At 57.4% G+C, this 27,942-nt stretch overlaps 5 protein-coding genes across 8 annotated transcripts in view; 3 read left to right on the top strand and 2 right to left on the bottom strand.

Moving 5' to 3' along the window:
• R3HDM2 (R3H domain containing 2) overlaps nt 1-1,722 on the top strand; it is a 160,049-nt gene extending 158,327 nt beyond the window's left edge. Inside the window, exon 26 of one of the 2 annotated variants that reach the window (XM_035002312.1) lies at nt 1,604-1,722. In XM_035002312.1, the coding sequence (XP_034858203.1) occupies nt 1,604-1,702 (99 nt within the window). In that variant the 3' untranslated portion in view covers nt 1,703-1,722. Of the gene's footprint in view, nt 1-119; nt 222-1,603 lie in introns of those variants that run through there. The other variant, XM_035002314.1, reaches the window with a different exon arrangement.
• On the top strand, nt 1,630-8,605 carry STAC3 (SH3 and cysteine rich domain 3). 3 transcript variants are annotated; one of them, XM_035002326.1, is made up of 12 exons: nt 1,630-1,804; nt 2,549-2,615; nt 2,880-3,147; nt 3,603-3,700; nt 3,912-3,984; nt 4,885-4,982; nt 6,557-6,623; nt 6,809-6,858; nt 7,158-7,243; nt 7,419-7,470; nt 7,556-7,693; nt 8,169-8,605. In XM_035002326.1, the coding sequence occupies exons 2-12, from the start codon at nt 2,550-2,552 to the stop codon at nt 8,265-8,267; spliced, it is 1,095 nt and encodes a 364-aa protein (XP_034858217.1). In that variant the 5' UTR covers nt 1,630-1,804; nt 2,549; the 3' UTR covers nt 8,268-8,605. The 3 variants fall into 3 exon arrangements, with proteins under 3 accessions (XP_034858217.1, XP_034858218.1, XP_034858219.1); XM_035002327.1 differs by lacking the exon at nt 2,549-2,615 and having other exon boundaries at nt 1,716-1,804; XM_035002328.1 differs by lacking the exons at nt 1,630-1,804; nt 2,549-2,615; nt 2,880-3,147; nt 3,912-3,984.
• A 5,548-nt stretch (nt 8,606-14,153) lies between these two features.
• NDUFA4L2 (NDUFA4 mitochondrial complex associated like 2) lies at nt 14,154-17,393 on the top strand. The gene is made up of 4 exons (XM_035002329.1): nt 14,154-15,185; nt 15,566-15,654; nt 16,470-16,530; nt 16,632-17,393. The coding sequence occupies exons 1-4, from the start codon at nt 15,129-15,131 to the stop codon at nt 16,686-16,688; spliced, it is 264 nt and encodes an 87-aa protein (XP_034858220.1). The 5' UTR covers nt 14,154-15,128; the 3' UTR covers nt 16,689-17,393.
• A 185-nt stretch (nt 17,394-17,578) lies between these two features.
• Nucleotides 17,579-22,554, bottom strand: SHMT2 (serine hydroxymethyltransferase 2). Its single transcript, XM_035002325.1, has 12 exons — nt 22,435-22,554; nt 21,238-21,435; nt 20,648-20,727; nt 20,277-20,477; nt 19,924-20,005; nt 19,669-19,791; nt 19,404-19,543; nt 18,877-19,042; nt 18,597-18,696; nt 18,354-18,509; nt 18,165-18,272; nt 17,579-18,050 (listed from the first exon to the last, which is right to left on the bottom strand). Exons 1-12 carry the CDS (start codon nt 22,465-22,467, stop codon nt 17,923-17,925), a joined length of 1,515 nt encoding a protein of 504 aa, XP_034858216.1. The 5' UTR covers nt 22,468-22,554; the 3' UTR covers nt 17,579-17,922.
• Nucleotides 22,555-25,130: 2,576 nt separating this feature from the next.
• The window catches only part of NXPH4 (neurexophilin 4), a 9,945-nt gene continuing 7,133 nt past the window's right edge, over nt 25,131-27,942 (bottom strand). Inside the window, exon 2 of the mRNA XM_035001977.1 lies at nt 25,131-26,698. Within this exon, the coding sequence (XP_034857868.1) occupies nt 25,844-26,698 (855 nt within the window). The 3' untranslated portion in view covers nt 25,131-25,843. The remainder of the gene's footprint in view (nt 26,699-27,942) is intronic.

A 27,942-nucleotide genomic window follows, 5' to 3' on the forward strand; every position in this document is an offset into this window, starting at 1 on the left:
TCTGTGATACTCATTTAGGGTCCTCACGGCTGTCTGGGGAGGGGTGAGTGAGGTCCAAAACTGGGTTGAGATGGTGGCCTCATACGTGTCCAGAATCTGATCTTCTGAAAACGTTTCAGGGCTGGAGGACTTGGGCCTGTCTTTAATACAAAAGCCATTGAATGTTGCGTAGCAGAACAGAAGTGGATGTTATAATAAAAGCTACATCAGTTGAACTTGCAGTGCCAAGATGCCATATTATCCAGGCATGCTCAGCAGTCCTTGTCCTATGCAACTGAAGAAAGGTGAAAAGCAGACATTCCCTACCCCGCATGGACGGAGCTTTTCCTCACTCTGCAGCTTCTCAAAGCTAGCCCTGTTGTGCAGCCTGTCAGACCAGGGCCATTAAGAGCCATCCAGCAGCCCCTATTCAATCTCACCCACCCCTTAAAGAAAGAAAAAGAGTAGTGACAGAAATGACAAAGCAATGACCCTGGAAATCTCTTGGGTTTGGGTAGCAGTATCTCTAGCCAGGCTCCTCTGAGGCTTGTCTGACCCAACCTCCAATGTAATCCTTTACTTCTTACAGATACAAGGGATAAAGCAGCACTACATGACCACATCCAAATGGCTGTCCTCCGAGATGGGAGTGTCTTCTCTTTCAGCCATGTCACAGTCCAGAGTAGGAGAAGGCTGCATCCCTGCGAGATAAGAATGCCAGATACCTCACTGACCCATAAGTTCATATACCAGGGCATCAGATGAGGGAGATGGAATCAGGGAATCCAAATGATTTCGCAAGTGTGGGGCATGGCTATCTTACCTCCAAAAGTTTGCAGTCCTTGTGGGGAGACCGACATTACTTAGAGAAGATAACCCGCCCCCACCGTGTGGTAGCTATTGTCTTCTGTCCAGTGGGAACGAGACCATCTCTACCCTGACCATCAGACCCACACTCCCCCAGAGTCCCTCAGACAGAAGTCCCAGCCTGGATTTTTTCAGTAGCTCTTAGATTTCCCTTCACCCTGAGGACAAGATTTTAGAAAGGGGGTGGGGGGATGTTCCTGGGGGCACTGGAGGGAATAAAGCAGTACTATGCATGTTCTTCACTCCCTTTCAGGATGGCAGCGAGGTACCCCTCCAACTATCCATGGATAAGGATGCAATCTAGTCTGGCTGATAGGAGGCCTCTGAGAACTGAAATTCTCCTTTCTTCACCAGTTCCCGGCCCTTTCCTTCCTAAAGGTTTGAGGTAGAGGTAGATCAATGTTTAAGGGAGTAAAAACACATGGCCGCAGGAAAGACAATGGCTAAAAAATCAAAAGCTAGTTCCTAAAGTAGGTCCAGGGAAGGTAGAATTGGAGAGGTGTTTGGACCTTGGGGAAAGCTGTTTACAATTTCATCTTTACCTTCAGTCATCCAAAATCACCTAAATGAGTATGCAGCATGAACAGACACTGTCCCTTCTTGAATTTAGCTAGAACTGACCTGTACACCATAGATAAAAAACCAGGGTATAGTAGCTCTGGGGGATGGGAGGAATTAGGGTCCAGCCCAGCCCAGACCTCCCCGTGTCCAATTTCTCTGTGTCAGCTGTGTCGCTCAGCTGTCCACTTTCCTCCAGCCCTGTCATTTCAGCTCTGACACCAAGGCGAGCGACTGGGAGGCTACAAATAACGTCTGGGTAGCCGGTGTGAGTACAGAGGGTACTGGGGGGGCTTAGCCCCCAAGGAAGAGGACCAGTCTTCCCCCAGCACCACCATCAAGACCCCAGGGGCTCCCTCTTCCCTCCACAGACTGTGGACTGACTTAGGGAATCCCAAACGTAAGTTGCCTCTTCATCCTCTGCCCATTGCCAGAACTGCTCCCCGCAGATTCCCCAATCTGTAGCCTATTCAGTGTCTTCGTTCCTCTCTTGCCTGTGAGTAGTTAGGGTTTTAGGAGTGAAATTACGACTCCAGGACAAGAGCTAGGATTGGAGGGTGGGGTGGGGGTGGTGTCAAGGGAATGGAGTAGTAAGGGAAGGAAAGGCTCATCTTACTCTGAAAACTTAAAATAGCTGAGGACTGAAGCAGGCTGGGAACTAGGCCCTGGGCCCCCGGGACTCAAGAAAGGGGCTGGGGTGAACAAATGTCCCCAGCCCATCCCTCCAAGCATGCTTCTGGACACACACATTAAACCTCTTGAAGAAAGGGGATCTGGGAAGATGTGTGTCACATCTCTCTTGCCCACAGATTCCCAGGAGAAACAAACTAGGAAAATCCCTAAACCATGCAGCTTTGAGCACTGTGTTGGGGCTGGAAACTCGGGTGGCCCCGTAGGGCAGGGAAGGATGTGCATCAGTTTGAGGAACCGGTTGGGAAGTTCTTTGGTCTGTTGCGCTTTTCTCTGGGCCTCCATGGAATCTTTCTGTCGATAAGCCTGTGAAAGGATTTCTGTTTAACCAAATTTCTCCCAAAGTCTCCCATTCAAGGACCACCCTACGGTGAGGGACAGGAATTAGGACAGGGACAAGGACAGGGAAGAATGGCAGGGATTAGATTTCATAGTGGGGTCCAACCTCTTGCAGGATGACAGAAAAGGAGGTGCTGGAGTCCCCTAAGCCCTCCTTGCCAGCAAAGACTCGGCAAAGTAGGGTGAGTCTGGACCTGTGATCACCGGTGTGGGGAGCTGGGAAGCCACCGCAGCCCTTGAATGTTTGAATTGATCTCACTTGTATGTGACTCATCCATCGTCGGAATGCTAGCCAGCACCTGCAGCCCCCAATATCTCCTAATCCTGGGGTGTGCCCCTTGCCCACGCTAGAAAAATGTTTAGTTAGCTTCAGCCTTACCTGCTGTAGAGAGTATGACAGTTCTTTTAACTTTGGGTTTCCTCCCCTCCCCCATCCCCACCCTCAGCTACAGCGGCTGAAGCAGTTATTCAGGAAGGAGCCTCCGGGGACAAAGGAGATGGAGCTTCCCCCAGAGCCCCAGGCCAATGGGGAGGCAGTGGGAGCTGGGGGTGGGCCCATCTACTACATCTATGAGGAAGAGGAGGAAGAAGAGGAGGAGGAGGAGGAACCACCCCCAGAACCTCCTAAGCTTGTCAATGACAAGCCTCACAAATTCAAAGATCACTTCTTCAAGAAGCCCAAGTTCTGTGATGTCTGTGCCCGGATGATTGTGCGTGAGTCACGAAGGGAAGTGGAGAGAGTGTGATGTTGGAGGCGGGGGGTGGGGGGGGTGGGGGGTACAGGCTCAGGAGAGGAGCATTTGTATAGCAGGCAGGCTGGGGCAAGAGGTGGCTTTAAGAAAACACTATTAGAGGGGCGCCTGGGGGGCTCAGTCAGTTAAGCATCCGACTCTTGATTTCAGCTCAGGTTGCAATCTCAGGGTCTTGAGTTCGAGCCCATAGGGCTCTGTGCTCAGCAGGGAACTGCTTGTCCCTCTCCCTCTGTTCCTTCCCTGCTTGTGCACTCTCTCTCTCAAATAGATAATCTTTAAAAAATAAAAACAACACTATTAGAAACTGAGAGTATTGGGTCCTAGACCGAAAAGGGACCTGAGAGCTAGAGTAGCAGCACTGGTACAAAGGGAAGGGGAAATCAAGAACCTCACCCAAATGTTCTTCCCTCTCCCAAGTCAACAACAAATTTGGGCTCCGCTGTAAGAACTGCAAAACTAACATCCATGAACACTGTCAGTCCTATGTGGAGATGCAGAGATGCTTCGGCAAGATCGTGAGTAGGCTCTGGGAAGCGAGAAAGTAGAAGGGAGGGGACGTGTTGCCAGCACCCCCCTTCCAGTCCCTCCCAAGTCATCACTTCCATTTCCCTGCTTTTTCTTTCTCAGCCCATCTCTTACTCTAAGAAGGGGCTGCACTCATGGGAGAGATGGGGTTCTGGGCCATACCTTGCTGTCTCTAATGCTTTCTCCCATCCCATCCTACAGCCCCCTGGTTTCCATCGGGCCTATAGCTCCCCACTCTACAGCAACCAGCAGTACGCTTGTGTCAAAGATCTCTGTAAGTGCTCCATGTGGGACCCAAGGGAAAGGGCAAGCCTAGAGATGGGTCCAGCACCACCTCTAGATTTGGAAGCTAAATTCTGAAACAAAGATTCTGTTTCCCATGGTTCTCTCTAAACCTAATATTTTAGCCAATTTGAATACAGAGTCAATATTCCTGTTTTAATAGCTGAGGGAGATAAGATTTAGCAAGGGCTCTATATGTCTAACAGGAGACCGAGACAAGACTGAAACCTTCATCTGCCTAGCTTCAAAATCTGGGCTCTTCCTCTGTAAAACTATTTCTAAGCAAGAACAAGGATTCTTGACTGTCCTCCTCCTTGTTACAGAGTAATACTAGTCTCAGGGCTAGACCAAGAGCTGTGGGCTTCCTGGGCAGATTCATAATTCAGCAACCCTTACAAATTCGTTGACAATTTACTCAACGCTTATTTGGAGGAGAGGCTGAACTTTATGAGGAGCATGGGTGGAAAAAGGAAGAACCCACTGGTGGCAGCACCCCAGCTTGCACATGCCACTCAGTGGAACAAAAAAACCAGCAGTTAAAGGACCACTCTCCCTAGAAGGAGAATAGTGATTGTGAGCATCCCCCAACTCCCAAGCAACTTAGTAGCAAGGTTGTCTTTCCAACATCATAAAATGCTCTGCCTGGAAGCAGTGCTGGTATTTTTCTCCATCACATTACATTTCCAGTGATGTTTTTAGAGCTCTTTATAGATTGATGACCTGGATAGGCCCAGCTGACCCTACCCTAATTACACACACACACACACACACACACATGCGTGCATGTATCCATCTACTCGACCCCACCTCTCCCTTACTTAGGTCTCTCTTTCCTCCAGCTCTTTCTCTGCTTCCCCAGTAATGGCTTCTTTCTTCTTCCCATTCCCACTAGCTGCTGCCAATCACAATGATCCTGTGTTTGAAACCCTGCGCACTGGGGTGATCATGGCAAACAAGGAACGGAAGAAGGGCCAGGCAGATAAGAAAAATGTGAGCACCATATTTTCCTCCTGAGGTCCCTCCGAGAAATTCCATTGAGCAGTGGGTCCTGTCTCCTCTCTGGAAAACTGATAGAAGCTAGGGATTCTCTTCCCCTAAAATCGCACATAACCCAACAGACACATTTTTGCATGCAATATTAGAGGGCCTCAGGTTGAGAACTCCCGCCATAGCATGTATTTTCTTCAGAAACTCCCTTCTGGAATTGTCAGATTAAGTACCATACCCCACTGAGGTCTGGGTCCCAGGCTCCCGGCATTGCTGGACAACAGAGGCAAGAGCCATACTTTTGGATTTGGGGAAGCAAACCTATCATGCCAAGTAATCAGAATTCTAGAGCCATGAAGGGTCCATGCATATCATCTAGTCTAACTCATTTATCCTATAGATGAGGAAACTGAGGCCCCAGACTAGCGGCCAAAAGCAACTTCATTTCTTTTTGAAATAGAGTTACTAGATTGGTAATGCCATAGACTTGCATTCAGTTTGGCAAAGAATTTGTTAGCATATCCTTACATCTTTCTGGACCACCAGGATGGACTGATATGATTAACAGTTAGATGGAGTCCTAAAATTGGATGAATGACTGTGCCCAAAGGATCCAGGTCCTGTAGGGAGTGTCTAGCTCGAGGGAGATTTCTGATACCTTATAACATGATTTGGTCCTCGGTCCTCACCTATGGAGATTTTTCTCACGGATGCAAATGAAAATATAAATGGTATTATCCCTTAAGTTTGTGGTAAACCTAGGAAGGAAAACTTATACACTGAACAGTATATTCAGATATCTTATGGACTAGAAGAAAAGCCCAAAACCAATAATTTGAAATTTTGTAAGGAAAAATGTACATGTCTGTTCTTGGATCAAAAATATCAACCATACAAAAACAGAACTAGGGATTGGCCTCAGAGTAGTTGATATGGAGGTTGGGTACAAATTAAGAGATTTCTGTAGAATGAACTATGATTTACAAGGCCATAGCCATGGGATTTGACTGCTTCCAGAAAGGCAAGCACACTCAGGTTCTATTCTCTTAAGGGAATTATAAAAACTGTGCTGCCCATTTTTCTCTTACACACTAGAGTATTTTTAAGAACAGATGTAGTAAAAATCCTGGAATCGGCATCATGGGGAAGGGAGTGATTTAAAGGGATTAATTAAGGAAGAAAAGACAGGAGGGACTTACCAGCTATCCTCAGATCTTTAAGGGGACTATGTTTGTTCTATATTGCTCCAGAGGCCAATTCAGGACCAATTACTGAAAGTTACAGGGAGACCGAATAGGTTTAATTTAGGGAATTGCCCTCAAATGGCATGGGCTTACTTTGTAAGGTAGTGAGTTTCTTGTCATTAGCTACATTCAAGCACAAATGTGGATGGTCCACCTGCCAGGGTGTTTTACAGGAAGCTCAGGCATTAGGCTGGTGGTTGAACTAGGTATTTCCTCCAAGGCTTCTTCCAAACCTGAGATCCTATTATTCTGTAGTTGGCTGGCCTGGCTGGAGAGCCAGGGCAAGTGTGGGTTCCCAGGAGAGCATCTTCCTAACTCTGGTACCCCCTCCAGCCTCTAGCAGCCATGATGGAAGAAGAGCCAGAGTCTGCCAGACCAGAGGAAGGCAAACCCCAGGATGGTGAGTGTCACCCACCTCCATCCCTAGAGAGGGAGTAGGGTCAGGGACTCTGCTGTGGTACAGGGGATGGAGGGCCAAAGGGCATGCCAGGTTTGGAGATCAAAGAGGCTCTGCAACAGAAGAGTAAAAGAATGAGGGCTACCCTCCAGAAGCTAGAGACAACTTGTCGGTGTTTCCCATCCCAGGAAACCCTGAAGGGAATAAGAAGGCTGAAAAGAAGACACCTGATGACAAAGTGAGACTCCTTTCTCCCTGCAGGGACCCCAGTCCTCTCCCCAACCCAGGTCTGACACCACTCATGGCCTCAGCAGAAGCTCACACTTACTCCATGACTTCCCATCACCCTTAACCTGCCTTCTCCACCACCTCACACACATGTGCGTGAGCATGCATGCACGCAACAGAATCCTCTTAGTTCAGGGACCTGGAAGAGAGCTGTAATGTAGTATGTCTGGAGAATGCCCCTGCCTTGGACTCCTGCCCCTCAATGTGGGACAGAGGAGTCCGAGACTCATCACCTCCTTTCACCCCCAGCACAAGCAGCCTGGCTTCCAGCAGTCTCATTACTTTGTGGCTCTGTATCGGTTCAAAGCCCTGGAGAAGGACGATCTGGATTTCCCGTGAGAGGCCTTAGGACTGGGATGGGGGTGTACCGGGAGTGGAGAGGGGAGAGCCTGGCTCCCTATGGGAAAGGAAAAGGGGGCACTCATGGCTTGGAGCCTGTTGGGGCTGGACCTGGGCCAGATAGGTAAGTAAACCCCCTAAATCTCAGAGGCCTCTCCCTTCCTCTCCCAGGCCTGGAGAGAAGATCACAGTCATTGATGACTCCAATGAGGAGTGGTGGCGGGTAAGAGAAATGGCTGAGGCTAGGGTGGGACATCATTTGACTTTAGAATCGGACTGAGACTGATTCTCCCTACCATCTCCTCCAGGGGAAAATAGGGGAGAAGGTTGGATTTTTCCCTCCAAACTTCATCATTCGGGTCCGGTCTGGAGAGCGTGTGCATCGTGTGACCAGATCCTTCGTGGGAAACCGTGAAATAGGGCAGATCACTCTCAAGAAAGACCAGGTAGGGGTGCCTGGGTGGCACAGTGGGTTCAGCAACCGCCTCTAGGTTTCTCAGCTCGTGATCTCAGGGTGGGAAGATTGAGCCCTGTGTGGACTCTATGCTTAGGGTGGAGTCACCTGAGATTCTTTCTCTCTCTCCCTCTGCCCTTCCTGCTTGTGTTCTCTTTCTCTAAAATAAATAAATAAAATCTTTAAAATATATAAAATAAATATAGATAGATAGATAGATAGATAGATAGATAGATAGATAGATAGATAGATAGATAGATAGATAGATAGATAGATAAAGGACCAGGTAGCTCTGGCGCCCCAATCCAACCCCAGGCCCCAGGGTTCCTTGGCAAACCATACTCCTTGCAGATCTTAACTCATTAATGGGGCTAGGATAGACCTCCATGAATCCGGGCTCCCCTGCTCTCCTCTTCTACCTTTTCCCTTAATCCCTCTCCTATCTAAACCTTTAATCCTTCATTCAGATCGTGGTCCAGAAAGGAGATGAAGCCGGCGGCTACGTCAAGGTCTACACCGGCCGCAAGGTGGGGCTGTTCCCCACCGACTTCCTGGAGGAGATTTAGGCGTGCAGGAGCCTGCTGACGGGAGATACCCATGCCCCATTCTGGGCAGGCCCAGTGGAGGTTGGGGAGGAAAGGGGCGAAAGCAACTATGCTGGATGGGGGAGGGGTGGGAAAGCCCGGCGGAGCATGGCGGGGCTTCCAGGAAGGGACTGGTTCCCGCCCCCCTCCCCCGGCCTCGGGCCTTGGATACCCGCTAGGCAGAGCAGCCTCACCTGCAACTCCTCAGGCCCCTCCCGCGCGAGCTGGAAAAAGAACGCGTCCCCACTAGGAGGCGCCCCGGGGGTGTGGGAGGCGAACTGTCGAACGCTGCGAATGTATTAAAGTTTTGAAAAAAGTTAGAAAAGTTTGTTCTTTAACTAGGGGCCGAGTAGAGGGAAGCGGTGGAGAATCCTCCCCAGCTATGTCACCTCACTAGCATCAGGTAACCCGACATCCACCTGGGCTGAGGCCGGTGGGAGGTGAGGAGACAGGTGCGTCCGCCAGGCGAGGCCTCTGTTGTCAGTGAAGAAAGGGGAGCCTGACTGCAGTCAGGCCCCCGCGCCCCGGCGTCTAGAAGGACCTGGCACCAGAGTAGGTCCCCCTAGCTCTTGGCGATTTAGCCGCGAGCAGCCCCCCTTACATTTCGGAACCTGGCTCAGTGCCGAGCTAGGCCGCCAGGGGGCGATGCAAGATCTCGGTTGGAGAGCGAGGGACGGGGCGGGGGGAAGGGGGGGCGGAAGGAGAGAACCTGAGACACCGTGCCGGAGACCCTGGGCCTGGGAGGGGGTGAGGTGCGTGCCGTCTCCATGGCAACACTTCCTCAAGTCCTCTGGGAACCAGCGAGCGAGGCCGGGGGGCCTAACCCCTCCCGCACGGCCCCCGCCCCAGCCCTTTGCGACAGGTACCGAGTGAGAGGGCGCTGGGCAGACAGCAAACCGGCTCACGCGGAGAACCCCCTGCGGCGCGCCGTATGCAAATGTTATTGTTTGCATATGCAAATATGCAAATGTGCCGGCCCTGGTCACTGTGGCAGGTGGCGGGGTGCGGGAAGGTGTGGGGAAGGGAGCTGAAGGATACGAGGAGTTTGGGGACCTGGGAGCGGACCAGTGAGAGGCAGCCTGGGGTGGTCCCTGGAGTAGGGCAGGCCGAGGGTCTGGAGCTTGATGGCGGATGGGGGAGGGTCAGCCCCGCCAGTCAGGAGATCCTCTTCTGCCCGTTGTCTGCCAGGCCTGAGGTTGGCACCGCCTAGCAAGGTTGGCAGCGGGAGCCCGGGCACCATCTGCTGCTGATGGGGGGAGGGCAGAGGCTCAGCTGGGCTGGGGAAGAGAAGGGCCCGGGACGGACGCGCCCCCCTTCCTTCCAGAAGGCTGAAGTGTGGAGGGGGTAGGAAAGCACACAGGAAAACCCAATGCGGAACCGGGTTCGGTTTCCTGTTCCCTTTGCCCTTGACTGTCCCGGACGCCTGGGGGCGGTGGCGGGGTCATAAAGGAAGCCTCAGGCGGCCCCCCTGTAATCACGCTTGGGCTGGAATAGGAGCCGATCACAAGCAGTCCCCCTCCACCACCACACACAAATCCAGCCTTTTGCCCCCATCCCTCCTCGGAATACGCCTACTAAGGAAGGCGTGGTGGGGGGGCGGTCGGAGGCCCGGTGCGGGGATGCTAGGACTCGGGTCGCATCTCTTCATCAAGAGATCTGAGGGACTCCAAACCAGAGCCCCTGAGATCCTCGAGAGGGCCCCCCCACAATGCAAAAGCAAAACCAATTTACTGGCTCATTGGGCGGCGATGCTGGTGTGGGGGTGCCGAGAAGCAGAGAGAGCTGCTGTTCTCCCCCCTCTACACTCGGGGGGCACCCCCTCCCCCCCGCCTCGCGGAGCCGGCAGCTGTCCCTAATTAGAGCGGCGGTTTAATTGGATTTATCAGCAGTTAATAGGAAATTAAGCGAAGGGCCCGAGAGAGGGAGGGCGGGAGGAGCGGGGAGGCCGGCTGTGCCGAGCTGGAAGGACCGGTGCTTGGGGTGCCTGGGATGGGGACACGGGCCCAGTATCGCGATTGAACCCCATGATCAGCGCCCTCCCCCCAATACTTGCCCGCGGGTTGAGCCCAGGCCTGCCAGCGGAGAGCAGGACTCATGAAGGAGGCAGGAGCGTCAGCGCCCCTGTATGAGCCCCCAACGCCCCTCACTCCCACAAACGGCCGCCTAGGTGATGGATGATGTTGCCACACGCAGCAAAGGTCATAAGTCTGAGCCAAGGAACGGACTGAATTGAAAACAGACTGGAGGAGGAGCCAGGTTACTCGGTCCAGGACACAACCTGCACCCTACCCCTCTGCAGTGCCCACTCCGCTCTTAGCAAAGAAAGTACCCCTTACAAGTGGGAAGATTGGACAGCACGGGGGAATGAGGGAGAATCCAGAGTGACTGTCCCTTCCACACCTGCCTCATGGCTGTGTGGGCAATCCTGGCAGTCCCTATGCAGCCACCAATGTCCCTCTGTGGCTCCGCACCCCTCCCCACGTGCTGGGGTTGGGACCAGCTGGCTTGGCTGTTGTCAGAGTGGCCCAGGGTCTGCACCACCCACCCTGGGGGCCAAGGAAGGAAGCTAGCAGGCAGTCAAGCAGGGGAGCGGGGTCCACAGCCCCAGGCACCTCCTGTCACTAAGACCTCATTATGTGGCTAGGCTAACAAGGCCTGCTTCTAGAACCCCAGCAACCTCTCTGCCACACTCCACCACCGGAGAGCGCAGACAGCAGCTCCTGCATGTGTGTGGGTGCAAACCTCTGAATGTGTGGGGGTTGGTGGGGCGGTCCCTCTGTGTCCCTGGAGATTATGGGTGTCTGTGCCTCTGGTGTGTGTTTGTGTGCGCCTGTGCCCCAAGTGTGTGAAGTGTGTATATCAGAGCACCAGGTGTTAGTGTAAGTTGGTATGTGTGCCCCGGTGTGTGTCTGTGCCCTTACGTATGTATTGGTCGGACTTGTCCCCATTCTGCCCCCCCACCTCTATGATTTTTGTCTGGCTTAGTCCCTGAGGGTCTAGGTGTGCATACGTGCTTTGGCGTGTCTATGTGTCTGTACAATCTTCACGCCTGGGTGTGCCCCGAGTGTGGGCATTTCCGCGTGTCTCTGCCTGCAGGACTGTGTACGTGTGAGAATCACGAAGAGCCGCCGGTGAGTGTGTGTTGCTCTGGCGTCTCTGCCTGCAGGTGGGTGTATCTCCGTGACAGTGCGGGGGCGTGTGCCCGGGTGTGAGCCGCGCGACAGCGTGTATCCGAATGACAGTGTGACGCACGCGCGCTCGTGTGTGCGTGCGTGTGTGTGTGTGTGTGAGCGCGCGCGCGCGCGCGCGAGCGCCTGGGTGAGTCTCCCGCACCCGCCCCTTCTCCCTATTTCTATTCCTCTCTCCTCTCCGGGCGGGCTTGGCTCCGCCGTCCGCATCATCTCCATCCATTATTGAAGAAACAGCCGCGTCCGGTCCAATCACATCAACACCCCCCGCCCCCCTCCGTTCAGCTCGCCCCGCAGCCCCTCTGGGTGCTGGGGAGTGGGGAGCTGCGGCGCGGCGGGGGCGCCGGGCGGGAGCAGGCTCCTGACCCCGTGCCCCGACCCGGGCCAGGCCCCGGGACGCCGGGGTCCCCGGCGGAGAGTGCTTTGCATAAACAGATGGCGCGGGCGTCTTTGTCTCGCTCGTTCGCTCGCCCCGCGGCTCCCAGCTCCGCGGCTGTCTGGCTGATGCAATCATGATCATCTCTCGGAGCCTCGGGACCCGGCGCCCTTAATAGCTGCAGAGGGGGTCAGGGGCTCCGGGGCTCCCGAGCAGATGCTGGGCACTGTGTCTTCCCTCCCGGGCGCCCCCTCCACGCCCCACGGCTGCAGAGGGAAGACGGAGTCCGCGCCGAGGTGATGGACATGTGGAGGTGACCGGGAAGTGGACCCGGGGCAGTGCCCTGAGGTGTCCCCAGGCTGGTCTTGTCGGACTGATGCAGCCCCCCAGGGACAGCAAGCTGGGGAATAGGAATAGAACTGGGGGATGGGAGGGGGGAGAACGAGATAAAGACAGAGACAGGCATCTGTAAAGAGAGACACAGAGGGTAGAGAGATGTAGAGGGAAGGAGAGACAAACACAGAGAGACACAGAAACAGATGCAGAGGGACAAAGCCTGGTAGAGAGGGCGGCAGAGGGAGAGACAGACAGACACGGCCAGAATGATAAGGAACAGAGAGACACAGACAGACACAGAGACAGACACAGAGAGACCGAGGTAGACAGACAGGGCCGGAAGAAGAAAGAAGGGCAGCCAGAGACTGGGGCAGGCAGGGGCAGAGGGCAGTCTTAGGGTAGAGACCCAGCCCCGGGAGAGGGACCAGCCTGCACCTGTGGTGCCTCCCACAGCTGGCGAGGTGGCAGATCTCTCGTCCCCTCTCCGCGCTTGCCCCCGGCCCCACCTCAAACCAGAAGAAGGGAAGCTGCGGGACCCAGTGCCTTGGCGGCGGGAGTGGCAGGAACGGCAGGCGGGGCTTGGACCGACGCTCCAGGCACTGACTTAACCTGCCCAAAACTGTGGGGCGCAGAGCCTGCACGACCCGACAGGGGGCGCCCGAGGCATCTCCCCTAAGAGCTTGGGAGCAGCTCAACCTCCAGGGGGCGCCCGCGCCCACAACCCCGGCAGCCAGCTCGCTCCGCCCAACCCAGCTGCTTTTGACTAGCGGCGCCGCCAGCGCGCGGATTAGTGTCCCGGTGCGATTTAGCGTTTGGAATCTGGTCCCCACGGGACCCCCGCACGCCCCAGGCCACGCCTGATCCGCAGCTAATGACTTCTGCCGTCCGTCACGCGGCTCGGTCAGCGTGGCCTGAGTCTTTCTGATGGGAAAGTACGGGAAGGTGGGGAGAGATGGGATCCGGAACTCACGGAGTCCTGCGTCCCAGCTCGGCCCCAGAGATCACGATCCAGAGATGGGTGAGGGCTTAGAAGTAGGATCGCAGACAAGGGCTTAGGGACTGGCACCAGGCACGGGTGCAGGGTCAAGGAGCACTGGAGAGGCCAGAGCAGAAGCAATAACGTAATAAAGCGCTTGGAAAGTGGGGGCGGAGGCCCAGGGCAGGAGGAACAGCCGCGGCTCTAGGAAAGGAGCGGCGCGGAGAGTTCGGAAAGCGCTAGACCCTGGTCACCAAAAGTCACAAGAAATGGTACAAGAGCCGGGGCGAGGGCCCAAGAAGCCAAGGGGGCGCGGCACGGGGGCCAGACGTCCCTGCCTGCGTCCTGGCACCCCAGCTGTGCCATGCAGAGCCAGATGTGCAGCCCAGATGTGCAGCCCCTGGAGCTCGAGCTCCGGGATTGATTTTTAGTCCCGGAGACTGGAGGGCTGGGGGACACGAGGGCCAGGACATTCCGCTCCCCGGCCCGGTCCTGGAGGTGCGAGCGCTCAGGGAGGGACGGGCTCTGCGCTGCTCCAGGTTCTGACATCCCGTCAGTCCCCCTCCTCCGCGCCCCCCCCCCCAAACGCATCGCTGCGAGTCTCTGTCTCTTTGTTCTCGCTGTGTCTCTGACACTTTATCTCATTATCCGCCGGAGGGAGGCGGAGAGCCTGGGACCCCGCAGCCTAATTACAGCCGCGCTTGTCAGCGCAGGGGGCGGGGGAGGTATCAGCGCCGGGAAAGAGGGGGTGGGGAGGCCAGGAAGGGTAGCTTCCTTCCCTCTACACCTCCCCCCCTCAGGTCCAGTGGTGGGTGCACAACTCACCCCTGTCCCTGCCACCACAGGGCTCTGGACCGGAGGAGTGGGGGAGCTCTGCCGGATTCGCGGGCGGGGTGGGAGGGAGGAGGATGGGAGGGCGGAAGTTAGCATGGCGGTGGGGAGAGGTGGTTAGAGTAGGCTGGGTCCCTAGGACCGCAGTTCCCCAACGACGATGGCAGTGAGCCTTCCCACCCTAGCAGCATAGCCGACACCGGAGTTGGCTGCAGAAAGGGAGGCGATTGTTCTGCCCTTCTATCTCTGTGTGTCTTGTTCTCTTTCCTCCTTCACCATCTTTTCTATCTTTCCTTGACTATTTCCCTTACCCCATTCTCTTCCTCTCTATCACAGCCAGAAACAGAGAGCCTCCTTGGGTGGCTCTGGCTTCAGCCCGATGGGAGGGAGGGAGCGCAAGCAAGTCTATCAAAACCCCAAACTTCACAACTGACTTACTCGATCCTGAGCCAGGTTTAAAATACACCCAGCTCCCCTGACTTCTAAACACTATTCCAAGCCAACCACAACACAACTCAGAGAACTACCCACGACTAGAAGAGCTGGGGCTGCTTCAGTGCTGTGGGTCTGTCTGTCCCTCTCCTCCTCCCACTACACTGTGTAGGGAGACAGAACTAGGGCCTTTGGGAATCTGCCAGCTCCCTGGGGATTAGCCCTAGGGCTGTGCGGGAAGTGCTTCAGATGCCCTCACTGGTCCCTGGCCCCTCCTGGTCCCACCCCTGAACCCTCCACCCCTGCACTTTGCTTGCAAGTCTGTCTGTCCGACTGCCTGTCCCGTGGTGAGTTCTTCCTGCCACCTCTGGATCCTCCCTCAATCAGTCTCTTGGTCAAAGCCTGCGTTGCCTCTCTCTCAGATCAGTTCAGAGCCCCAGGTATGAGGGTGTCCCCTGGACCAGGGTGCGGCCATCAGAAGGAGTGCAAGAGCAGAAAGCCCTCTGCTTGCCGACACTTCTCCCGCTCGGAGCTGGGAACTGCGGGAGGAAGAGATGAGTGGGGGTGGGGTGAGCCTGCTGAAGCGGGGCCCCGCTGGGCCGGGCTGGGCTGGGCTGGGCTGACCCCTCCCCAGTCGGGGGCGGGATCCCAGGAGGAGCGAAGGAGCAGAGCCGCTGGGGAGCATCAGACGGCGGAGAGGCGCTATGGCGGGAACGAATCTCGGGGCCCGCTTCTACAGGCAGATCAAGAGACATCCCGCGGTGAGTTCGGTCCCCAGAGCCACTGTATCTAACTCCTGATTCTCCCGTTTCCCTGGCGGGCCCCCAAATCGCCCAGTACGCTGCCTCTTGCCCAGTTCCCCCAGTGCTCCTAGTCTTTCTCCAGCGAGCCCTCAACCCATCCCTGCAATAAGCCCCGTGTCCCTTGAAGCCACCTGGGACCCGCTCGCTGTGGGATGAGGGAGACAAGGCTGGAAATGTGGTGTGGGAGGTTCCAGGGCCTCCCTCTCCCAGACTGGAGGGAGAGCCAGACCCGGGTTGGGGCGGGGGCGGGGGCGGGTGCTGGCAGAGAACATTGTAAAGGGCGCTCGGGACTGCAGGGAGGGGGCTGGCCGCTAAAGTGCCCTCCGTCTTCTCCGCAGCTCATCCCGATGATCGGCTTCATTGGCCTGGGAATGGGCAGCGCGGCGCTGTACTTGCTGAGACTCGCCCTGCGCAGCCCCGACGTCTGGTAAAGGCCGGGCCTGGGACGCAAGCGGGGGGCCCGGGTGAGGCGAGGATAGGGTAGGAACGCAAGGGCCTCTCAGGAACGGCGCGGACGGGTGGTCTTAGCAGGGATCCCCGGGCAGCGCACCTGCGTGTGCACCGCGCGGCAACTGCGGGCTGCAGCCCGCTCCTGACCCGGGCGGCGCCGGCCTCCCCCTCCACCCGTCCGACCCACCACTCACTCCTCGGGGCCCCAGACTCGACCCGCTTTGGGCTGCGGAACCCGCGCCGCTCCCGGCCCGGTTGCCATGGCGACGGGCTCGGCCGGCGGGCGGCCTTTGGGTACTTCCACCTCCCTGCCTGAGCGCTGGGGGTGTGGCCGGGTGAGGGGCGAGGGGCGCCTTTGGGGCTGGAGTGGCGCGGAGACTCCCAGCCCCAGCAAGGGCGGCGGGGGTGGGGAGTGGGGGCTCTCGGGCCGAGCCAGGAGCACCTCCGGCGTCGGAATTGCAGGCACATCACTGAAACCCCAGGCCCTCAGGATCTCTGCCTCATTCCCGCCGCTCCGCTCTGGGGGGTGAACCTAGGGAGGCAAGAAGCAAGCGAGAGGCCCTGGGCTGGGTTGTCAGTCTGTCACCTGGCCCCATACTGACAGTGGCGACAGCCTTCTGTTTCACTTGTCAGCACCTGCTAACTTGCCCCCACTCCTATCAGTGTCTGGGATATAGCCCCCCCTCCAGGATAGGATGGAGGTGTTGGGTGGGGCAGAGACCCTGTCACTTTAGGCCCCAGGGTCCTAGCTTCCAGAGAGGAAACCCTTACCTTCCCCCTCCCTCTCTGTAGCTGGGACAGAAAGAACAACCCAGAGCCCTGGAACCGCCTGAGCCCCAACGACCAATACAAGGTACCTCTTCCATCTGTTCATCTTGGTCCCAGGACCACCCTCCCCACCCCCAGGCCACGAAGGGAAGTCTGGGGCACTCAGTGCCCCTTTCCCTCCTATAGTTTCTTGCAGTTTCCACTGACTATAAGAAGCTGAAGAAGGACCGGCCAGACTTCTGAGCTGGCTGGGGTGCCAGCAAGTGGTGAGCAGTAAACCACCATCAGCCAGCCAGCCAGCCGACTCATTTCTTCCACTCTCTGCCCCCTGCCCCCAGGGCGCCACTCCAGCCACCCTGCCCAGCTGCTGCTTCCACAGGCTTGGTTCCCACAGGAGGGGACACAGCTCCCCACCCCCTTCCCTTGCTCCCGCAGCGGAAGCGCCTCTGACCCTCAGCTTGAGTCCCACGCAGGGGGGGTGGGGGGAGGTAGGAGAGCAGGCAGTGTGTTGACCCAAAAGGCTCAAGCCAGCCCCTCTGCCCCCCTACCCGGGCCTTGCAGGGTGTGGCTCAGGCTACGTGTTGAGCGTGGCCAACGTGAGCCAAGAGCAAGCGGAGGCCTCTCAGTGCCAAGTGACGTGGCGGGCCCCGCGTTAGGCCAGGCTCGGCCAGGCTCGGGCGCCTCGCGGGGGCGGTGCTGCTCTAGCTCGACTGGGCTTGTCGCCCGGCTGCCCCGCCTGCCCTGGATGAGGCACCTTCGCCCCAGGGAAGCGCAGCGAGCGCCTCCCCGTGCCCAAGCCCACTGTTTCCCGGGCCAACAGGCATCCCCTCCCGCGGTCTTGCACCTGGGCCTCCCCCTGCCATTCTGCCCCTCCCTTGCTCCCCTCAGTCCCCTGGGATCAAACAGAAGCAGCCGTGGGCAAAATACAATTTCATTTAACAAATTGAATTTGCTGCGCCTGCTAATCACGTCTGGTGTCGGCTCTGATCGGAGACAGAGAAAGGAGGCTGCGGCCCCCGGGGGTGGGGGGAGGGGGGGTCCTGGTGGTGGTGGTGGTGGGAGGAACACATTGAGGGAGACAAGTCACCACCTGGCCCAGGGGACCCCTCCCACAGTGAAAGGAGAGCTCAAGGCAGGATAGCATTTTATTAGATAAAAACAGAAGGGTGGGTGCCTACCTACCCCTTCCTCTGGCTCACAAGGGCAACTCCCCCTCTCTTCAAGTAAGAGCAAGGAGTCCGTGACACGGAGATAATGGGAGAGCTCGGGGCAAAAAGCCCCAGGCCTCCTCCTTCTAAGTCTAGTTACAAAAAGAAATCTTCTCAGCTACAAAGTCCAGGATATAGCTGGGTCTTTCCCAAGGTAAGAGCCCTTCCCTCCTCCAGCAAAAAATTGAAAGATAGCTCTCCTCTCCACTGGCCCTGGGAGACAGAAGGAGAATAAACTTCAGTCTGTGGGCCTCACTTCCTAAGGGCCCTCAGCGCTCATCAAAACCAGGCATGGGGAAGGCCCTGGCAAACTGCTCCACCCGTTGCCTGAGGTCGGCCAGCCGATGACTTGTTTCTGGGTCCTTGAGCAGGAAGGATTTGAAATCCTGGAGTTTGGCTAGAGGGGGATGAGGAAAAGAGCGGTCAGAACTCCAGAGAAGGCAGTTAGATCAGCCAGTGGGGGAGGGATGGATAGCGTATGGCTGGCCCAGCCAGGGTCTTGCCCACTCACCAGTCTTGCTCTTCACCTCCAAGCCAATGTTGACACCTTCATCTATAAAGTTCACAACTCTCCGGAAGTCATCCTCACGGAACTGTCGAGAGGTCAAGGCTGGGGCGCCTGGGAGAGAGGCAGAAGAGGATCAGCACAATCCAAGCCTACCTGGCAGCCATCCTGCCTTCCTCAAACCCCAGGTCTCACCGAGCCGCAGGCCCCCGGGTGTGATGGCACTTCGGTCTCCAGGACAGGTGTTCTTGTTGGCTGTGATGGAGACCAGTTCCAGCACCCGCTCAGCCCGAGCTCCATCCAGGCCCTTGGGCCGCAGATCCACTAGCACTAGGTGGTTGTCGGTGCCACCTGAGGGGAGGGACAGTCAGCAGGCAGGGGTGAGTTCTAGGCCTCTGTCTGAGGCTACAGAGGCTCTCACCCACCCCCCTGGCTCACCAGACACGAGTGAGTAGCCTCGCTCTAGCAGGGCATCAGCCATGGCCCGAGCATTCTTCAGAACCTGCAGGGCGTACTCCCGGAACATGGGGGTGCAGGCCTGGAGATGAGACAGTAGCACCTGGGACCCCAAGTGCCACCCCCTCTGCCCTTCCCCCTCCAGCACAGTTGTGACTCCAGGCTTGACCCCACCCAGACACTTCCCTTCTGTCAGCTCTGATTCATTTAGCAAGGAGCAGGGTCTAAGGCCAATGCCCCCCCCAAGAGTCGGCTCCCCAACCTGCTTTAGGGCCACAGCCACGGCAGCAATGGCATGGTTGTGGGGGCCCCCCTGCAGGGATGGGAACACAGCAAAGTTGATTCGGTCCTCAAATGTGTAAGGGATCTCCCGGCCAGTCTTGGGATCCACAGCCCGCGTCCCCTTCCGGTAGAAGATGAGTCCTGACCTACGTGGGAAGTGGGTGATTAGAATCTAAGCTGAGAAGAAAGGACGAGGGGTTGGGAAAGCAGGGGAAGCTGGCTGGCCTGGGCCCCCTGTGCTCTTGGGAGTCTACCTCAGTCGGGCCGGTGTGCAGGACTCCAGTGGTCAAGGAGAGCAGCCTTTCAGTCCCACCCCCAAACCCCCTGGCAGGGAACGGCCACCATGGGCAAGACAAGGAGACAAGACAAGGAGAGCCATCACAGCCTGGGCAGAAGTCTTCAGGGTTTCAGGTGGGAATGAACTCCTCTCAGATGCAGCCCAACCACGCCCCTGGAATAGGACGTGAAGGCAGGGAAAGACAAGGCCTGACCTCAGGGGAGCCTGACCTGGCCCCTCGAAGGGTCTTGTGAGTGGTGGTGGTGACAACATCCGCATGCTTGAAAGGTGAGGGGATCACCTTGGCAGCCACCAGGCCACTGATGTGGGCCATGTCTGCCAGGAGGTGTGCCTTGACCTCATCACACACCTGGGCAGGTACAGAGACAGGCCTTAGCCTGGGGAGGGCCACAAAGGCCTCCCCAAGGCTGCTCCCCTTCCAAAATCGCCCCACTACCCCCCGGGAAGCGGCCGGCACACCAGCCCCCCACCAACCTCTCTCATGCGGGCGTAGTCAATGAGGCGCGCGTAGGCACTGGTACCAGCTATAATGAGCCGTGGGCGGAAAAGTCGGGCAGTCAGTGCCAGCTGGTCGTAGTCGATGAGGCCGGTTTTGGGCTGGGTGGACAAACGAAAAGCTGAAGCCCTGAGAAGGAAGCAGGGCAGCTCGCTCTCCTGACCCTGGAGGGTGGCCAGGACTCCAGCCCCTCACCGTCCCCAGCAGAGGACCGCCAGGGCCCCAGCACTCACATTTAGCTTATAGGGCATGGACTCAAAGAAGATGGACGTGGCTGAGACCCGCTTGACATCAGACATGTAGCCGTGAGTAAGACTGGCAGCAGATGAGAGAGAAAAGAGAGCTTCAGAAACGAGTAACTCCCTGACTTCACCACACCCTTCCCGCCCAGCTCCAAAGGCCCCTGTCCCTGGAACACTGCTCCTCGTATACACAAGCCTCTGCCTGGTCCGTTCCACGGTGAACACTGGCGACTGGGCTCTTCTCATCCTCATCCACTGACTTGCAGGGCAGGGCCCACGGGAGGTGTTCAATAACAATGCCCATCCTGCCCACCAAACCCATCACCCACCCCACCCATACTCACTGGCCCCCATCGGGCAAGTCCAGCCCCATAATTCGGTCATGAGGCTGCAGAAGGGCTGTGTAGGCAGCCAGATTAGCCGGAGAGCCTGAGTATGGCTGGACATTGACTCCCCAGTGTGCAGGATCCAGGTCAAAGGCCTCCAAGGCCCGCTGCTGACACAGCAGCTCAATTTCATCCACTACCTCTGCTCCTCCATAATATCTGCCATGAGATGGGGGTGTATCAGGGCACACAAAAAGGGTTCCAGTATCCCCCACAACCAGCAGCAAAGGCCACTCCTCTATACACCCTGGGAGGGTACAGGCAGGTGTCCCCCACGGGGAGCAGCATTCCTGAGGCTGCCTTCCAGCCCTCTGGTGCCTAGCCCTCACCTCTTGCCAGGATAACCCTCCGAGTACTTGTTGTTGAGACAGGACCCCAGGGCCTCCAGCGCTGCTCGGCTGCAGAAGTTCTGGGTGAGGGGGCAACGGTGGGGTTAATGTCAGAAGGCACTGAGCCCCTTTCCCTGGAGACCCCCACAGCCCCTCCCTGCCAGAGCCCCAGGCTGCAGGGAGGAGCTGGGCTCTACAGAAAGCTCTGGTCATTCAGCGTTCCTTGTCAGGCCTGAAGAAAGGCCAGAGGAAGCATCCTGAGAAACCCAGCTGCCGTGACAGGTGTCCCCAGCAAGACCACCTGTCCACTCGAACCTATGCTTCCAGGCTCCTCCTTCCTCTTGGGAAGGGGAAGGGACCAGACTAGATGACAGGGGCCCCGGAAAGCTTTGGAAGCTCTCTAATGTCCCCATCCCATAATCCAGACTGGCCCTGCCTCTTCTTCAGAGGACAGTAAGAAGAGAAGGAAATAAGGCCCAGCAAGAAGGCCCTGAGTCTGCAAGGGAAATGTGGAGAAACAGCAGTACCATGACCTGTTACTTCTTGCACCCACGGTGGCCCATGTCGTGGCCCCTCTCCCCAAGCCCCACCTCTGAGGCAATGAGCTCCAGGCCACGACACTGCCTGTCCTTCTCCCTCTGCAGCAGCTCCCACATCTCAGGGTCACTGTCTGACAGACTCTCCTGGCCTGTCCAGCCGCTGGTTGCTTCTCCAGTCTGGGTCTGGGCCACCTCACTGTGCTGGCACCGGATGGCCCTCCTGACCAGCTGACCACATCTCTGCAGAGGCTAGGAGAGGAAAAACCAGAGTCAAATAAAAAGCACCCAGTCTCCCAACAACCCTCAACCATGCTTATCAGGCTTTCTGGCTCCAAACCTAGCAGCCAGTGGTCGAGCCAGCCTTTTCCAATTCTCACCACCCCCACCTCCGCCTTCAAATGCCAGTTCCAGAGCCAAGGTCGAGATCAATGTCCAGGGGGTGGTTCTGATTTGGTCCATTTACCTCACCTCAGAATTTCCCTCCACCTCGGCCCATGAACCGCTCTGCAAAGCCATAGGGCAAAGTTTGTCCTCCAGAAGCCTATGTCTCTGGAGCTCAGGGGCAGTCTACTGAGGTTCCAGAACCTCCCCAACCCACAGGAACAAAAGGATCTTCCTGCAGGGCCTCCATGGCAGTCAGGGGGTTGGAGGCTGAGTTGGCAAGGATTCAGGCAATAGGCTGTAGGGGTAGTTTCCAGAGCAATGGAGGTGGCAGAGAAGACCATTAGCAGTCTCTGGGGGAAAGGGGGATGGTGGTGGTGGGTGGTGGGGAGCCTGCTGGCAGGGAAGCCAGAACCCATATCCTGCCCTCTGTGCCCCCCAACTCTTCCCATGTCCTTCCAGCCCACAGTGCCAAGGGACGCCTGATGTAAGTAGTGGGGCCGCGTTGCATCATCTGCACGGCTCAGAGCTGGCAGGAAAGACTCGGCTCGCAGGTCCGGTCCAGGAAACCGGCTTGTTCACCAGGGTCCACGGGGCAGCTGGTGCACTTCTCTCCTTAATGCCACGTGAAATGGGTGGTCGCAGGCCCTCGGGCGTCTGGTTGCCGGAATGGGGAGGGGCCCCAGGTGCTCCGCGGGCACTGGGGGTGGAGGGGTTCTCAAGGATTCCCTAGTTGCAAGTCCGCTCCCCGAGGACCAAAACCACGTGCGTGGAAAAGCCAGAACCCCAGAGTTTGTGAATGGGAACTGAAGTAGGAGGGGAGCTCGCTTTCTATTGGTCACCCAATCTCCGAAGCCCCATTCTTACCCGAGTCGCCCAGAGCAAAGAGAAGGGCAGCATCGCAACCCGAGGTCGCAGGATGTCCAGCCACCAACTCTGACCGGGGGAAGCAAAGGGTAGGAAGAAGACTGAGCCGAGAGCGCGTGCGCGAGAACGGCCCGAGAAACCACCGGATTAAGGGGAGGGACCTACGCATGCGTGAGGTGGTCCCTTTATGGTCTCTTGGGAATTGTAGTTTTTCCGCCCCCCTTCCTCTTCCGCTTCAGTTCATCATCTGTAGCTCATGGTCAGACAGAAGCTCCTTGCCTGAAAGAAAAGAGATCCAGTTCTGCACCACCTCCTCATTGTCCCGAAGCTTAGTGGGTTTTCCCCCCACTGTTGTCCAAACAACAGCCGTTTACTGGGTGCCTACTGAATGCCTAGCATTATTAGGCTCTTTGAAAATATAAAGACTCCTCTTCGAGCTAGAGAGCCTTGGTGCACCGGAAAGCCCTCTGGCTTGGAAGGGTGAGACCTGAGTTCAAGTTCCACCTCTGGGACAAACTAGCAAATTAGCCTATCTGCCCCTCAGTTTCCTCACTTGTAATTCAAAAATAACACGTAGTGAGGATTAAGTGAGATTTTGTATGTAAACATGCTCTGGGATGGATCACCCTCCCCTGATCCTCTGACTACTCCAAGGTTATCTCCTTCTCCTGCGATATCCTGGAGATGAGTGAGGTGCCCCCTTCCTGTTGTTGCACTTTTGCTACCTGTTCACCTCTTGCTGCTCCAGCAGTCAGTGAGCTCTCTTTATATGCCTGGGGCTCTAGATCCTTGGAACCGCACAGGATCTTCCTTTTAGCCTGACTTCATCTGGACTCATCCTTTGGGAGAGGGACTCACTGACCCCTCTAGAAGTAGGTCCCAAAACCTCGGTATCAGAATTGGCTGGGAAATGTAGTATAAATATATGAGTGTGAGGCTTCTCTTCAGAGGTTCTAATTCAATGGATCTTAATGAGTAGACATTTGCCCACTCATGGTGACAGTGAAACCTCTCAGTGATTCTAATAAGCAGTGATTTTGAGAACCATTGCCTTACTTAGCAAAATTACACGTTCATTCATTCATTCATTCACTCATTCATTCAACAGACGTGTTGAGCTCCTACTCTGTGCCAGACGTGGCCTAGCCTTGGAGATATAAGAATAGATCACTGACTGCTGGGACATCAGGTAACAAAATGCAACAAGTGCAGTTATGGGGCAACTCAGCTCCCAGAAGTCCAGATGTCCCAGGGGGAAGGGGTGGGGGAGGAGGAGAAGAGGATGGCTGTAAAGGAGGCAGTTTGTGAGTCAGAGGAAGAGAAGGACAATCCATCACAAAACACGTTCAAATGAAGAGTCTCATTTAATCTCCAGGACATGCTATTTTATCATTGCCTTACAAGTGAGGAAACTGAGGCCCAGATAGGCTAACCTGCTAATTCTAAACATTCCCACTTGGCTCTCATACCAGGCCTCAGAAGTCCTGGCTTAGCTCTAACCTCCTTCCCTCCTACTCTAGCCTCAGGTGTTCTCAGGTCTTTCCAGCAATGGGCTCTCTTTGGGGGTTCTTCTCCTTCCTCCAATCTCTGACCTACAACCACCTCCCACCTCCCTCTTCCTTTCAGCTTGATCTTGTTATTCAGCCACCCATCCATCCATCCATCCATCCATCCATCCATCCATCCATCCATCCATGATTTATTTTCCCCTCAACGACTTTTCACTTCCAGGCATATTTAGATCAGACTCACCTCTGACTCAGTTTCCTGCTAGAACCAGTGGGCAATTCCCTAGAGAGTCCTGCACTCTCTGCGTCGGTATCTTGGCCCAGGACTCAAGGAGAAGGAGGGCAGAAGACGAGGTGGCGAGGTGTCGTTCTGTGCCTCAGCTTGTCCCTATCCCCTCCCTCGCCCCAGTCAGGGGTCCCCAGGGGAGGGGGGCGGCTGAGCTTGAGAACTGCTAATGAAGCCGCAGCCAATTAACGCCCGGGCCAGAGTTGGGGGCGGATAAAATTAGCAGCGGCGGCGGCAGGAGGGAGCTGCAGGGGCGGGGCGGGGAGGGTGGGCAGCTGGCTGAAGGGGGCCTCGTTTGCAGGCGGCGAGCGGCGGCGACGCGGCCCGGCTCTCCAAACTCGCGCTCGTCCCTTCCCCCACCCCCTCGTCTCTGGCCTCCCTCCCTCTCTCAGCCGTCTGCAAACTCAGCGCCCACGAAATTAGGAAGGAAAAGGAAGATCGATGACTCCAGATGCCGCAAACACCGTTCCCCCTCCCCCCCACCTGCCGCCTCCCGCCAGCCCCTCGGAGCTTAGCAGGTTGTCAGCGCTCTGCCTACGCTGTCCCTGCAACTCCATCCCATTTCAAGGCCTTATACCTCCTCCCCCAAGTCGTGTCAACTGTCCGCTGGTTGTCCCCTCTCAGGTCTCATCCCCACTCGATCTGCTGCTGCTTCACCTCGCCCACCTCGGGGAGAAAATCCCCATCTCAGTCAGAGCTCCTACCGCAAGGGTCGCCCTCGTCTCTCCCTGATCTGGTCCTGGATGACCTCCAAGGTGTTAGCTCCCTCAATATTTGCCTCAGTTCCCACGAGCCTCCGAGGGAGGAGGCCCTGGCCAGGTCTCTGCCACCCTTAAACCCACAGCACCACCCCCTTCCCTACGAAGGTCTCTCACACAGACACGTATTGGATTTCACTTTATTTTGTTCCCTTTCCCGTCTGTTTTGGCGTAGAAAAATATCACCAAGAGGAAGCAGCCGGAAAGGGGCAGGTGGAGCAGGACTGCAGGGACGAGAGGGAGGCGGGCAGAGAGGGCAGGCGCCCAGTCGATCGCCTAGGCCCAGGAGTTCTGCTTCCGCTACCCTAATTAGGGTTTCGGGGAAAGGCGGACAGGCATACCGGCAGGCAGAAGGGGTCGGGGACGGGCCGCAGTTTATAGGCCTCACAGTCTTTACGTGGGGACAGGGTGGAACAGGAGGACAAGCGCCTGGGGGTACGAAAGGGTGCGACGAGGGTGCCAGGCCAGGCGTCATTAAAGATGCGGACAAAGGGAATGTCCAGCCCAGCGCCTGCGGCATGAGGGGGGGACCCACCGCAGACGTGAGGGACGCTGGGACCGCCTCCAAGCCCCGCCTATTCTAGGCCTGCGCTCTTGCCTCTTCACTTTGGGAGGCAGCGGAGGGGACTACCTCTCCCCCCCACCCCCGCCGCCCCGCTGCCTCGTGGGCACTCCCCATGAGGAAAGGGTGGACCTAGGCGGCGGATGGCTGATGGTCCCCGGGAGGGCTGTTCCTTTCGCCCTCGGAATGGAAGGGGTGGACGCGGCCACAGGAGCTGCGGGGCACAGGGAGGGGTCCCACTTAGGGAGGCCGGGATTTGGCGGGAAGCTTAGGGCCCAGGCGAGGGCGAGGCGCGCTACCCAAAGTAAGGGTGCTCACTCTGGAAGTTATAGTCTGGGCACACCTTCTGCACCAGTTTGTAGTCAAAGCTGAGGAAGGAGACGAAGATGCAGATGACTTTGAAGGGCTTGGCGCAGAGCCAGGCGGCATGGCTCTGCGTGTGCTCGGTGAAGCACACCTGCGACGGGTCGTACAGGCACGGGCGGTGCTTGCGCGCGCGGTTTGTCTTCTCATACTCCACGTGGCAGTTGAAAGCGCGAGACTCTTTGGCCCCGGGCACTCCCAGCGCGCCCCCGAATGGGCCCGCCAGCGCGCCCCCGAGGGTACCCCCTAGCCCGGGTCCCGCGGCCGCTATCCCCAGCGGGGGCCCCAGCCCGGGGAGCACCCCTTCCAGGGCCAGCGTAGACTGCAGCGGGTGGGGAGCCGGCCCGGGCAGCCAGACGCCCCCAAACTCGACGCGCTTGGAGGGCGGCACGATACTGACGCTGAGGTTGCCCAGGCTAGACGAGTTGTGGCGGAAGTACACGCTGAAGGTACCGTTCACGTGGTCCACGATCTTGCCGGTCACCAGCAGCGAGAACTTGAGCGTGTGTACCCGGAAGTAGAAGTCCCCCCAGCCAAAGATCTTTTTGGCGCGGGCCGCTTTGATAGACGGCTTCCTCTTGGTGCGCCGCGCAGGCAGCGCCCCCGCCCGGGCCAGCGCCCGGGTGTGATTAGCCGGCCAGGCCCAGCTCCAGGCGCCTGCGGTGCCCAGGCCGTGGGAAGCCCTCGGCACCGCGAGCTGTTGGCCAGGGGCGCCCCCTCTGGCCGCGGCGGGGCGCAGCTCCAGGTACTGCGGCCTCCCGGACTCCGGAATCTGGGCACTGACGACCTGTGGACGGAGAAAGAGCAGAAAAGAGAGACGCTGGAGTTGTCCTTGGCCATCCCAGGGCCCTACCGCCCCCCACCCCCGGCCAGCCCCTTTCCCCAGCCGCTAGGAGCCCAAAGGGAACTGGGCAGTCCACAGTCAGTGGTTCCGGGAGCGTGTACTGGTGCAGGCCGGCAGCCCTTCAGCCCTCTGTGCTCTTGGCCAAGTCACCGACCAGCACTCAGTTTCTCCATCTGTGAAATGACACTGAGAATCCATGTGTTCTCAGAGAACTCCGACGCGAGCTGAGAAAGGCAAAAAAGCCAAAGCCCGCGAGGGTAGAGTAGGGAGTGGAGCTGTGGACGCGGTCTGCGTCTCCCCTGGCCTGGAACCTGCTTGGTTCCGAGTAATGGTGGACCAGGGAGGAGGTGGACTCAGGCAGTCCAGGCCATGACCGCTGTCAACATCCCAGCATCAGGAAAGAAGTGACCTCTCAACACCTCTGCCCAGACTAAAGCCCCCACGCAGGCCTCAGCCTCCACTCCCTTGCGGGGAGGGGCCTGGGAAACCGATTGAACTAAGAGCCCTGGAGAGTCTCGGCGCTGTGGGTTGAGGCTGGGGGGCTCCGCGGGCACCCCTCTCCGCCTCCGGCACTCTTACTGTGGGGGAGGCCGCCTAGTGGTCCTTCCCGGGGCTTGGAGGGGGCCGGACGACCAACCTCGCCCGCCCTCACCCATCTCTCTGGCTGTCTCAGGTGGCGGCCGATCTGGGAGACAGCGCGGGCGCGAGTACAAGATGGATCGAGAGGCGGGAGCGGCCGGGCCAGGCCCGGGCCATCAATTATCTAGGGCGGGGGTGGGGGGGGGGGGGGGGGGGGCCGGGAGGGAAGGAGACGTATGAGAGCCAGAGGAAGAAATATGGAGATGCCGCTCCAGCGAGGGGGGCAGGAGGGAGAGGAGCCGCGGTGTCAGAGTGTGTCAGGCAGACTGTTAGCTGTGGCCGGCTGGCATGGCCCTTGCTGCCCAGGTTCAGACTGTTGGGGGGCGGGGGGCGCGTGTGTCAGCCTGGGTGCTGGTGTTTCTGTCAGCCCGAGCTTGGTTGTGTGTGTGTGTGTGCGCCTGGAGTGACGGTGTGTGTGAGAGCGTGTGTGCGCGTGCACGCTCACCATGTGTCTCAACCTATGGTTATGGGTGAGTGTGTCTGCTGGAGGGGCTGTGCACGGTGGTCTGAGGGGCCTGTGTGTGTGTGTGTGTGTGTGTCTGCCTGTG

Source organism: Mirounga leonina, unplaced genomic scaffold, assembly GCF_011800145.1.
Source record: "Mirounga leonina isolate KUSES-001 unplaced genomic scaffold, KU_Mleo_1.0 Mir_126, whole genome shotgun sequence".
Classification (NCBI taxonomy): domain Eukaryota; kingdom Metazoa; phylum Chordata; class Mammalia; order Carnivora; family Phocidae; genus Mirounga; species Mirounga leonina.